At 57.1% G+C, this 13190-nt stretch overlaps 1 protein-coding gene across 3 annotated transcripts; it reads left to right on the forward strand.

Moving 5' to 3' along the window:
• The first annotated feature begins 973 nt into the window (after positions 1–973).
• Positions 974–9769, forward strand: FADD (Fas associated via death domain). 3 transcript variants are annotated; one of them, XR_004323473.1, is made up of 3 exons: positions 974–1442; positions 3455–5266; positions 8909–9769. XR_004323473.1 is itself a non-coding variant. In XM_032490078.1 (2 exons), the coding sequence occupies exons 1-2, from the start codon at positions 1157–1159 to the stop codon at positions 3808–3810; spliced, it is 642 nt and encodes a 213-aa protein (XP_032345969.1). In that variant the 5' UTR covers positions 974–1156; the 3' UTR covers positions 3811–7984. The 3 variants fall into 3 exon arrangements, 1 of the variants encoding a protein (XP_032345969.1); XR_004323474.1 differs by lacking the exon at positions 8909–9769 and adding an exon at positions 6336–7984; XM_032490078.1 differs by lacking the exon at positions 8909–9769 and having other exon boundaries at positions 3455–7984.
• Positions 9770–13190: the final 3421 nt, after the last annotated feature.

Below are 13190 nucleotides of genomic sequence, written 5' to 3' on the forward strand. Positions count from 1 at the left end.
ATTGTACACTTTAAAAGGGTGAGTTTTATGAAACGTGAATTATATCGCAATTATATACATATTTTTTCAACTCAGACGGCTTCACTCCTCCGCCCACACCCTGCAGGGACTCCCTCTCAAGGGCATTAAAGCCGGTCCTTACCTGGCTCCTTCTAACCCAACCCTCCCCTCGCCGACCACCCCTGCCTCCCCAGCTCTGCTCCTGCAACCTGGGCCCTCCTCTGCGCTCCTGCGCCTGCGGCGGCCCCGCCCCGCCCTCTTCGCCCCACACCTGCACACCTGGCCCCGCACCCCCGCTCATGCACCTGCCCCGCGGGGCCTGCTCCGACCGTGCCCTCTCGGCGTGCGGAGCCCCCACCTCCATGCTCCCCACCCTCTATCCTCCTGGCCCTGGCCCTTGTTCACTTCTGGCTTAGCGCACTTTTTTATCTGTACTGTGTAACCCTGTGTACTGATGCTGTAAGCTCGGGGCAAGGTGGGGGGCTTCCACACTTTGTTCCCGAATTTGTCTCCAGAAGCTACTGCGTGGCACACAGTAGGTCCTCAATAAATGCTAATAAGCAGTCAAAAGAATACTGGCGATTATTTTTAAACACAAGGATTTATTAAACTTTAAAACCTAAATAAACCTCTGGTTAGTCGTTTCCGCACACAGATGCCCACGGGGAACGAAAGGACATGCGTTTTCACAAATGTTAATAAATAAATGCACTTATTATCGGCGTCCGCAGTGCAAAATTCCACAGGAAACCCAGGCGGACGCTCCCAGCCGGCGCCCGAGGTCTGCAGACCCTCAAGGCCGCGCGTCTCTAACGGGAGGGAGAAGGTTTGCAGAGCGCAGGCGCGGAGACCGTCCCAGCCCCGCGCCGCCAGCCTATCTGGGGCGCCCCCTAGTGGCGGCCGCGCGCCTCCCAGGCGGAAATGGCTGGCGTTGAGTTCGGGGCGCATGCGCGGGTCCCGAGGTTCTCGCGAGACCTCCGGGGCAGACTTCCGGTGGCCAGCCCGGGGCGCGGAAAGAGGGAGGGATCCTCGAGGCCGTGGGGCGAGGGGCGTGTGTGGAGGCGGCGGGCCGGGGCCGCGAGGCGCGGGCCGGCGAGCGGGCGGCGGGCTGGGCGGGGGACGCGCGCAGAGGCCGGGCCCTGCCGCGCCCGCCGCCATGGACCCGTTCCTGCTGCTGCTGCACTCGGTGTCGACCGGCCTGTCAAGCAGCGAGCTGACCGAGCTCAAGTTCCTGTGCCAGAGCCGCGTGGGCAAGAGGAAGCTGGAGCGCGTGCAGAGCGGCCTGGACCTCTTCTCCGTGCTGCTCGAGCAGAACGAGCTGAGCTCGGAGCACACCGTGCTGCTGCGCGAGCTGCTCGTCTCCCTGCGGCGCCAGGACCTGCTGCGGCGCCTGGACGACTTCGAGGCAGGCGCGGCGGGCGGGGCGGCGCCGGAGGAGCGAGGTGGGGCCGAGGGCCCGGAGGAGTGGGGGCCGAGAGGGGCCGGGGGCGGACGGGCAGGCTGGGGCTGGGTCCTGGGGGCCGGGCCGGTGGGGTGGAGGGACCGGGGAAACAGAGAGGCGGGGCCTGCTGGCCCAGCCTAGTTTCAATCTGCCCGGCGCCTGACCTTTTCCGGGTTCGGTTTGCGTCGGTTTTCTCTAAATAGCCCTGGGAGACCCGAAACTCAGAAAAGGTAACTCAGCCTAAGCTGCAGAGCATGGACACCTACCCCCTCAGCCTCAGTATCTTCTCCACTGCCCCACTCCCTCCAGGTGAATTGGAAACTACTCGAAAGAAAGGGGCGTTGCTAACCTCCTGGGTGGGGAGGAGTCGGCCCGGAAAGAAGCTAGGCCCGCCTGGGCCACCTCTGCGGTATGTCCGGCTGACGCTCTCCACAGCCGGCGGAGAATAATGCGGACACCGTAACTCTACACAGGCCTTACAGCGTGCCAGTGATCCCCATAAGCGCTTAACATATTTACCTTTCACAATAGGCCTGTTAGGTACTGTTACCTATCATGCCCGTTTTACAGGTGGAGGGACTGTGCCTGAGAGAGAGGTTAAGGGACTTGCCGAAGACTCACAGCCGATAAGCTAAGGAGCTGTAGGATTGGAGGAGGCAGCCTGGCCGCAGGGTGGGCGGCAGTAGCCACTGCACTATCTCTCGGGCCAAGTCAATGCTGTAGAGGCTTCCCACCTGCTCTCAGGCACGCCCTTTTTTTTCTACCCTCACCGGAGTGTAGCTGGGTTTCTCAGCCACAACCCTGTGTTCTCAGAGCCCAGGGGAGGGGATTGGGGGACGCTTTGGGGACATCCCTCACAGACTTAGAACTATGGCCTGGAATCAGCCATTTAGTCACTGAACCAAAAAAAGGATATAAACGTGACACCCCAGGTACCGTTCCGTAAGGCCTGGTGCTTGTCGATGGCAAACTGGACAGCACAGCTCTGCCCGAGAACAGTCAAGTTCAGATTTCTATATATAAATGCATTCAATACATTCAGGTGACTATACACACACAGCTGGACAAACAAAACAGGACAGAAAAAATGTTCTGGAGCATATTCAGTGACAGAGGAAAGATACTGAAATAATACACTTGAAAGGTAGTCCACAAAACAAAGACCCTAACATTTTAGGTTTATACCTGTATGTCTGTGTGTGTGTTTTTATTTGTGTAGCTACTGTATGTTGGAGGAAAGTCCACCAGAAGAGCAACCGCAGGTTTTGGTGGGTTGATGAGAGACAATTTTACATTGCTCTTTTCCAGGAAGCAGTGTTTTTGTTGGGTTTTTTAGATGTTCTTCCTTTAGTAGAGGTACTGGGGATTGAACCCAGGGCCCCAGAAGGCAGTTTTTGCGTAATGGTTAAGAACGGACTCTGGCATTACACCGTCAAGGTTTCACGTCCTGGCTCTGCTGTTGTCCAGCTGCAGGACCTCAGGCAGTGACTTCCGTTCCCTGTGCCTGTTTTCTTATCTGGATGAATGGTCCTAGTAACACGAGTACCCACCTCACAAGGCTCTCGGGGCTGGAGGAGTTGGCACTCAGGCCGACAGCGTCTTGGGGGTTCGGAGCTGGAGGTGCAGCTTGGCAGGAGCCTCCCAAGAAGCATTTTGTCCTCCTCCCTGCTCCCCCCAATTCCAGAAACAGCCTTGTAGAGTCTGTAGCGCCCGGCCTGCTGCTCTCAGCAGATGAGGACACAGTAGCCAGGGCCTGGAGACCAGGGGTCAGCATGGCAGATTCTGAAGGAAGAGCTGGGGGGGTGGGTGTTGGTTTCCCAGGGTTGCCATACATACTCTTGGGCTTTCTGGGACCTTCCCTTGGCCCCTCTGCTGCTGGGTGACTTCAGCCCCTGCAGGGGGACCTCTGGGTCATCTCTGAGAAGCCCATTTGGGAGCAGGGGTTGGGGGTTACCTGCCTCCTAAGGACCTCCCCAGACCTCTGGTGAATCACTGTGTCCTTTCCCTCCCCAGACCTGCGTGCAGCATTTGACATCATCTGTGACAATGTGGGGAAGGACTGGAGGAGACTGGCTCGTCAACTCAAAGTGTCCGACGCCAAGATCGATGCCATCGAGGAGAAGTATCCCCGAAACCTGGCCGAACAGGTGAGGGAGTCGCTGAGGGTCTGGAGGAACAGCAGGAAGGAGGACGCAGCTGTGTCCCACCTGGTGGGGGCGCTCAGGGCCTGCCGGCTGAACCTGGTGGCGGACCTCGTGGAGGAAGATCAGCAGGCCCGGGCCCGCCAGAGCCAGAGCGAGCGCGGCGGTGACCCTGCACCCCTGGAGTCACGGAACTTGAACGCGCCCACCTCCAGAGCTTCCTCGTGACCCAGCTGCTCTTCCTCGTGGACCTGCACAGTCTGAACTCCAGTTCCTCCCTGGAGGTCGACCGAGCCCTGTCCAGGCCAGCACCGGCAAGACCTGGCAGGGAGCAGGGGTGAGGGCCAGCACTCACAGAGCCAGCCCAGCCTTCGAGTCATCGCTGGCGCACCCGAGCGCTCGTCTGTGCCCGGCGGTGCTTTGGGCACTGTGGTCACCCTGGGAGGGAGCTGCTCCTGTCCCTGTTAAACGAGTTTCGACAGGGGGACATGTGGAACCATGTCCAGCACACAGAAGGAATCTTAAGACTTAGCGGCTGTGACCTTTGTTACTCTGTTCCTCTCTGGAGCCCACGCTGGTCACTGCTGAGTCATTCAGCCGCCCCCACCATTGGCCCAAAGGCTTCGAGGCTGAGGCTGTCCCGATAGATCCGTATGCCAGGGCAGGTGGCATGGGGGTGAGGTGCTCCCTGACCGAGGACTGGAAGACCTCCCACAGCCCAGGTCTCGACCCTCTAGTGAGCCGAGCCTCCTTTGAGGGGCATAGGGACAGCACGGTGGTGCGGATGGGCTGAGGTGACCCTGTGAGATGCTCAGAAGCCTCGGGGACAGACAGCGCTTGACTGGTGCCAGTTCTTTGAAGTATGATCCCTGTGATTCCACAGTTTATTACTATTTTGTATCAAAATCATTGTCTTATCATATTCTGTGATAATCAGAATTGGCAAGAGAGCTGGATCCTATGATTTTGAGAAGTAATCTTCCTGTTTCTAAAGTAATCTTATTAAAGCAAACACCTTTACAGCAGAGACCTCCACATTACAAAGGAGTTACCATTCTCAGTGATGATTTCATTTTACATATTCCCCAAACTCCCGCGGTAGCCGATCTCATGCCCCGTAGCGGCTATCCCAAGCCCAGCCTGTGAGCAGGCGGCTGCACTTGACGTCCGCTCCAGGAACCACTAACGAGGGGAGTGTGTCCCTCAGCAGATCTTGGTCAGCCAGAGGGCCGCTTTTATTGGCTTTGGGCCTGCCCACCTCCGGAGGCGTCAGAGAGTCAAGTGGCCGTCCAGCGCGCCTCCCAGCTGTGACCTTGGCAAAGCCAGGTGTGACGTCAGGCTGAGATTGGGTTGCTGAGATCCCAGCCATGCTCCCCGCCAAGCTGTGCACCCAGCCTTCAGGTGGATGTTTACAACGTCAGGACCTGTGCTCGGAGCTAGTATAAACAGGATAGAGTGGCCCTGCTCCGTGGACCCGGAAAATCAGTTCACAAGTTTGGGGTGCTGCCAAGGAGCTGAGCCTGGGTTCTGTCCTGGAACAGCGTGACCTGGCCTGTGTTAGGTACTGGACTTTCCCCCTCCTGCCAGCAGCACCTGCCTCTCCAGGCCTCGGGTCAGGGCTGGTTCTGTGGTAACACACATCATCGCCATCGAATGAGAGTGGCTTGGCTAATGGATCACTTTGGTAAGTAGGTGTCTACACTTGAGCAGAGACAGATTTCAGAGGTTGTGCCAATCCCTGTGGTTTCCAGGACAGAAAGGGCAACAGTGAGAGAGTGTCTGCTGTCCGCCCCCCAGGGCCTGGAGTGGGCTGGCCCTGGCGGCTGTGGGCCACTGGGCAAAGCTGCAGAGCCTGGTGACAGGAATTTGCGCACGAAGCTGCCCCCAGAGGTGGGAGCTCAAGGGCAGGTGGCAGCATCCCTCGGTTCAGCCCATCGCTGGTCACGAGGCTGCCCCTGTGTCCGTGCTGTGCCAGGCATTGGGCAGCCTGAGCCAACTGCCTGCCCTCCGGAAGCACGGAGTTTCCCAGCTTTGTAACCAAAGGCAAGAGCGTGATGAAAGTATGCGGGAGAAGCACCGAAGCCCACATGGGCCCGAGCAGTGGGGAGGCACACAGCAGGCTTGAGAGCGGTTTCCTGGGTGACACGGGTTTTAATGCGGTCTGTGTTGTCCCCGTTTTCTAGAATGCGTTTTTCGATTGTCCACCAGATGACAGTACGAGGTGTCGCGTGGACTGTTGGCAGGGACAGTCCTGGAGATCCGTAGAGCGTGTGGGCTTCGAGCCCGACCTGGGTCTGATCCTGGGCTCTGCCCCTTGTGGCTCCATCGCCCCGAAAGGGACCATTAGATAAACACTAAGTGCCCGGATCTGTGGCACTTTTCAGATACCTCAAAAACAAGCACTAGTTCGCGCAGACCCCCAGCTCTGCTGAAGGCCGTGCTGCTCTAAGGGTGTCGGGACACGAGCCCGGCAGTCCATCCTCACGCCGAGCCCCACCCCACGTCTAAGGTGACCTGCACCCCCAGCACCCTCCTGCTGCTGATTCCAGCTGCTCCCACGCAGGAGTTCTGGGTCTCATGACCCCTCCTGGGACAACGTGATTGACGGCTAGTCGGAGTTGTGACTGTGGGGACCAGTCAGCGACACCCAATCTGAATAGGGAGTTGCTGCAGTTTTTGGACAAGGATTTCTCATGGCAACATCACCAAAGAGACAATGTTTATTCCTCTTTTTTTTTCTTTTTTTTTGGCAGTCACGTACAACTTACTTTTCTGAAGGTGCACACAGGCTGTGGTGTACTTGAAAGCTGAAGTTAAAAGCCACGATTTGCTCTCGTGATCCTTTTTCCCCTGGGGAAGAGCATCTGTGCTTTGCAGGAGGTTCCCCAGCCAAGGAAGGAGGATTTGATCAATCCTGGAGCAAAGGATCGCTCCCTCTTCTGGCCCCGCACGTTTCCCGGCTTCACAGCCTTCCTCCCGTCCCTCCATCCCCCTCACCACAGCCAGCCCTGCTCCTGCGCACACAGGGGCTGTCAGTCTGCCCTGCAGGGTCCTCGCCCCCTCCAGGCTCTTCCGTTGCAGGCTGGGATTTGGCAGCCCCCCACCCATCCTGTTCTCCCCACTGGCTCTCTGACCGCTCTTCCGCCCTGGCGCCCCTGAGGCCACCCCCAGGCTGCACCGCTGAAGCGGGAGTCTTCCTGTCCCATCGTGTACTCTGTCTTGTGCAGCCTTTGGGGCACTTAATGTTCTCTCCGCGGAATGCTCTGGCTTCCCTCCCCCTGGCCACGCCCCTCAGACGCCTCACCCTGTCCTACAGCAGCCCACCCTTCTCTCTCAGCTCCTCGCGGGGGGCACCTTGGCCTCATCTCTCCCCGGTGCCTCCCACGCCTTTTTCTCCCCCAGACCCTCATTGTCAGCAGCCTGGGGGCAGCACTTGCTTTAGGAGGGAGCAGATCACAGCTTTCTGGAATCAGGATGTGGGTATCATGTGGGCAGGCGTTCTGCCCCCCATGCACCTGAGAGTCGGCACCCCCCGACCTGTGCCCAGTTCCGTGCCTTGTGCTGCAGGGCAATCCACCCAGTTGCCCGCGGTGCAGACCCCGGCCCCTCCCTGGGGCGCGCGATCCCGTGTGTATCTGAGCACTGGCCCCTGTCCCCCCGCCCCGGCAGAGCCTCGGCCTGTCCCTGCCTCGCCCCCACCGCCCACCCCGGTCAGCAGCCAGAAAGGCAAGCCAGCCGCGTCATACTGCAGACCCGGCTGCGCTCTCAGAGCGAGGTCTCTGCACGTAGTGCTCAGCTGCGTGTTTCTATTTCCACGGCGACCGTCCTGAGCCAGTGCTGCGGGCTGCCTGCTCAGCCCAGGGGCCCCGGACAGGCAGGCCTGGCGCAGGTTCGCCGCCTGTCTCCCTCCAGCTGCTGAGTCAGGCACAGATTCTCACGCAGGGAAAATTCGCTCTTGAAACCATTTTCATCCAGGAAGCCCTCAGTTTAAGTCCATGACTAAGCTAAGACCCTGTGGCCAGAGTCCCACATGTATACCCACCGTGTGATTGTCACCGAGGAGCAGAGGCCCGGTCAGGGCGTGGGTGAGGCCTTCCTGGTGTGGCTGGACCAGGAGAATGTGGCGGGCCGTTTGGTCACCCGGGCACCATCTCCCAAACCCGCCTGGTGACAGTCTCTAGACATGAGGTGATGGTTTGGTTTCAGCACAACGCATGTTGTTTGAGGGGACAGAACACCTGTTGGGGAGATGACAGAGTTCTCAAGATGGGTGACGGTGACTGTTGACAACATGGTGCGTGTACCCAGTGGCACTTAGAAATGGCCAAAAGGGTCAGTTTTATGTGTATTGTTACCACAATTTTAACAATCATACCTCACATTAAATTAACTAATTACATGATCTGAGTTATCCATTCTGTGGGCTTCTCTCTCATTTGTAATTTTACTGGCGTTTTACAGATTACGAGGGCTGGAAGCATGAGCTCATAGCGGGCCCAGCGTGTGCGTGGAAGTAATGTTATAAATAAACCGTCCCCCGTTGCTCCCTCGGGGGGTGGTTTGGGCTGGAGAAACCTGGCTGCAGGTACCCGGGCCCCTCAGCACCATGAGGAACGAGAGGGGGTCCTGCCCCGTGCAGCCCGCCCGCTCCCTGACACCTGCCCCCGTCCCCACGGCCCGGCCCAGGCTGCCAGTGTGATGCGGCCCTGTCCGACCCCCATCCGCCCGCAGCGGACCCTGCCCACCCTGACGGAGCCCCACCAGGCGCGGCTCCCGGTGCGTGCAGCTAAGTGAGCGGAGGCCCACCGTGCGCTCAGGGAGCGGGTGAGCAAGTGAGCCACAGGGAAGGAAGCACACGGGCCCAGGGGCCCCTCCATCCACCTCAGCCCGCGGCGAGCGAGACCCAGGACTTGCCCTCCACGCTGCCTAGGCCCAGCCAGGGACCCCAGGGAGGCACCCCCGCCCCTGAATCGCCACAGACCACCCCAGGGCCGCCCCTCTGGCAGGGCTGGTGCCACCTGCACAGGAGCACGCACCCTTTGCGCTGAGCGCTCTTGACATGTGCAGCCATCTCGCGCGTCTGCCCATCCGTCGTCCGCCCGTCCGTGCCCTCATTTGGTAGGTTTTTATCAAAGGGCTGACAGCTCAGACGGGGGCTGCCCGCTTCGCGTCCCTCTAGCTGGGTGACCCACGGTGAGCCCAGTTCTGCATCTCCCTTGCCTGTCTGATGGGACCCTCCCGCTCCCAGTTGCAAGTGGTGGTAAGTGTCTGGGTGTTACTGGCACGTGGTAAAGGTCACTAAATGTCACTCTTTATTCCTGAATAGCTCCGCATGTTTAAATGACAGCTGTGAAACTCGCATCACATGTTCCTTCCCCGAGGTCTTCAGAGGCACCAGATGATACCCGGGGAACCAGCCCCCATGCCTCTCACCAAGGAGCACACGAGTCCGGCCAGGCCGCGGCATCTTCTGTCATCTGGCCCCACTAATGTCCACAGCCCAGACCAGAGACCACAGACCACAGAAATACACGTTGAGAGTACATAGGTTGACCAGGAGACTGACTCATCTTTGTCACACAGCAGGGGACCCTGTGGAGGCATGGGATAGTTGGAATAAGGTAGATGTAATAGAGGTAAAGTGAGCAGTGCCACCGAGAGGCAGGGCATCCCAAGGAGGCTGTCCTCGAGCCAACAGCCTGGGTTTGAATCCCGGCTCTGCTCCTTAGCAGCCGTGTGACTTTGGGCCAATTAACTCAGCTGCAAAATGGAGTATTAGAGGACCAGCTTCAAAGGGATGCTGGGAGGACTGACTTGTTCATAAAGCACAGGTGTGTACACGAGGACGCCTGCGGCCTCCGTTGTCCCTGCACCGTCTGGTAATCTCGATGACACTGCTGAAGCAGACAGCAGAGCCGAGAGACAAGCATCACTGAGTAACTGAATCAGCTTGCTCTGTCTCTGGGCACCGTCACATGTGATGACACTTTTTAGAAATGTCTTCCAGACAGTTTCATTGGATTTTCTGGTGTTGATGCAGTAAAGGCATATGGTAATCAGATGAGAATTTAGAAAATGTTTCAAATCAATGAGAAAAGAATTCAATAAATGGGGTTAGGACAACTGGGAAAGATTCTTCCAACCCTACCTCGCTCCTACCCAAATAAATTCCCAATGCACTACAAAATATGAATTTCTTTTAAAAATGATGCAAACCCTGGGAAAACTTCAATCTTGCAGAGGAAGGAGAGGGCCAAGAAGCAAAAGGCTGATCAGTGTGACCACTTAAAAAACTAAAAATGTCTACTTTTCAAAAAATATAAACAAGTTTAAAAGACAGATGACGCCTGGTGAAATGTATATAGGTGAAGGAGTGACGTTGAGGTAAAGAGCCTGCCCAGAGTCATTCATTCGCTCACTTTCCAGCAAGTGTTCGGCGAGCACCTACTATACGGGAGACATTGTCAGGCAGGAGGTACGTCGGGAGCCGCCTTCACGGAGCGTCTGTTTGAGGGAGAGGCACGGCACTCCCCTCTCCTGGAGGGTGACACTGGGCCGCCTCTGATGCCCACTGCGTCCCTGCAGCTGGGTTCCGAGTCCTTACAGCCCTGTGTATCCAGTGCTGGGAGCCACGCGGGGACGAGGCCCCAGTGCGGGAGGGGTCACGCCTTTGCCTACAAGCACTTAACTCCTCACTGGTGTTGAACCCCCAACCTTGCACTTCCTGTGAGTAAATTTGGGGGCCTCTGCCTTCCCCTAGGGCTGCTGGGGGACAAGGCCAACAGCAGAGCCTAGAAGCTAGTGCTGATTTATTATTATCGCGGGATAGTTACAGTCTTAGGCACTGGGAAGGAAGAAGAAGACTTGAGACGAATAAAACATGCTGCTGACGTTGAGGAGACAAACAGAAACAACTACAAGTGAAGAAACCGGCGTCCTGGGAGTTGAAGTGATTTGTCAAGTCTCAAGGTGGAGACAGGACTGGAACCCAAGCCCCCTGCCTCCAAGGCCCATGCAATATCTAGGACATCTGTATTTCAGAGAAGGGGTCTTTTCAGTTGGGTTTCATAGGATAAATAGGAGTTTGCCAGATGGTGAGCAGTTTAGGCACAGGAAACAAGAATGACGAAGGCCAGGAGGCAGGAAACTGGAGGGTTTGTTCAGGAGGCAGCAAGCAGATTTGTGGGACTGGTTCCAGGCAGGTTCTGGAGAGTTACAAGAAAAAAATGTGGTCACACACTTAGGAAGAAGGTGGCACACCACTTAAGGCTGTCTAGCAGCTTTGGGTTTTTGAGTGCTTTGGGGCTTGCCTCTTGTCTTAGTCTCACAGGAACCTGGAACTGTGCTAAGGGAGGTTGTTTTTCCCTTTTGACCCATAGGGACATGGGGGCACAGGGGAGTTCGGAGATTAGCACGTGGGTGGCGAGTCTTGCCGCAGGAGGTGGAAGAGTGAGGTCTCCAGTTGTTCTGCCAGAAAGAGAGAGCCAGCCTGCCCTGCAGAACTTTCTAGTGCCCAGACAGGCACAGCAGGCCTGGAAAGTGGCCCAGCTCGGGGTGAGGGGCACAAAGCCAGAGGCTCCAGGGGAAGGCTGCTGCCGTCTCACCACAGTCAGTCACCAGGAAGCGGGAGTGGCCAGGTGTCTGCCCAGGGTGGGAGCAACCCCGAAAGCTAGAGTAAGGCTCATGCGCTCCAGAAATACTCTGCTGAAAGCACTGCTGATTCTGGAAATAGGCCCATCTGCTGGCTTCCCGCCCAGAGAGTCAGGGTGGAGCACGAGCCACACTTCCGTCCCCACCTCTTTTATCTGGGGAAGTCAAGCCCTGGCCACCAGGAGCTGCCTCCCTCCACCCTCCACCCTCCATTTCTCCAGCGACACCCGCTGGACAGGGTCTGAGCACAGACGCAGGGGAGCTCCTACCCTTTCGTTCATTCATTCGTCCTCGAGGTCACCTTCCTGGGCCTGGTCCTGCTCTTGGCATCAGGGCACCACAGGGAGCACAGCCAACAGGGGTGCAGGGAGTGCTGGGCTTGGCAGGATCTGCCTGCTGTTTACAGCCCTGAGACACAGGGAACAGCTTCCTCTCGCCGTTCAAAGGGGACAGAACGGTGGTGGGTTTCTTGTGCTGTGAGGATGCAGTCCTGAGCCCTCCCCCTGAGTCCCACCTCTTTAGGGCTTTGCTCATTCACTTATTCAAGATCACCTGTGCTTAGCAGAACCTGGGGGTCCCTCCCAGCAGCTTCTGACCTACTGACCTCTGACCTGACCCCCATCAACTTCTCCACCTCTGCTCCAAACCTTCCTCATTCTTAAACCCAGTTGCAGGCCCTGACCCCACTCCTACTCCCAAAGCAAACAGAGGCAGGCTGATGGAACGCTGCCCATCAGGCCTCCCGAGCCCTGGAAGCAGGAGGCAGGCAGCCATCCTCTTCCACCTCTCCTTCCCGCTCCCCTGCCTCCAGCTCCCCTGCCTGCTCAGGCCCTTTCAATCTCTTTTCCAGAGCAAGCACTTGCTTCCTCCCCAGACCACCTCCCTCCATCTCTCCATCTGCAGGCCCCTCTCCACGCCCAGGCCTGACTGCTTACAGAAAAATATGGTCATTCAGCCGAAGTTCTGCCTATGAGCAAAAGTGGTAGTTGGAACTTTCTAGAAGTATTCTTAAAAGGAGAGGGGACGTGTGCTTCAGCATCCCCTTCTTCCTTCCTTCTGGCTGGAATCCAAGCATGAGAGCTGGAGCATGGGCAGCCATGTTGGACCATGAGGGAGTAAAGCAACAAGATAGAAAGAGGCTGTGTTCCTGATGGTCATGGAACTTCCTAGCAGCCTCAGAAGACTTACCTCAGCCTTCCATTTGTGCGAGAGAAATCAACGTCTCTCACTGAAGCCACCGTGATTTGGGAATTTCAGATACTTTCAGATAAACCTAATATCCATCAAAACAGTATCACTTGGAGTCAGCGGAAGGTGACTATAACAGTGAACACAGTGAAAAAATAATATTCTGAAACTAGTGATAGATTCAGCCACCCTTCAAGGCTCTGAACCTGAGGGCTGCTCTTTTTGTTAAAAAGGACATTAGTCATCATTAGGCTGAGACTGAATCTCAGTCTGTTCAGGGACTGACTGATAATTGAAAAGAGTATGTGTCTCTCACCATGTGACTCAGTGCTTCTTAGTGCCAGGTCCTTACCTCTCTGCCACCTAAAACCTGCCGGCTGCAAGCACCCTGCAGACTGAAACATAGCATGGTAGGATGGGGCCTGCAGGGCCGGGGGCCTGTTGACACCCCCGTCCCTAACCTGGAGCCACCCTTGCATTCTCCCCCAGGGCCCCGTGGGCTCCCCCGTAACCTGCAGCCCAGCTTCCAGCCGCAGATAGTGTTTATCACCACCTGGAATTCCACTTCCTGCTGCCCTGCCCACCACACACCTCCTTGTGACCCAGTCTCCACCCAAATACTATCCTGGTTCATCATTTAGGAGACATTTCCCAAGCACCCACTGCTTGTGGTTCCAGAGCCAGGCAGCCAGGCCCTTCTCCCTGCTGACAGGGTGACCTGGGCAAGTTCCTGCACTTCATTTGCCCTGCCTCAGTCCTGCTCATCTGTA

Source organism: Camelus ferus, chromosome 10 (assembly GCF_009834535.1).
Source record: "Camelus ferus isolate YT-003-E chromosome 10, BCGSAC_Cfer_1.0, whole genome shotgun sequence".
NCBI classification, from domain to species: domain Eukaryota; kingdom Metazoa; phylum Chordata; class Mammalia; order Artiodactyla; family Camelidae; genus Camelus; species Camelus ferus.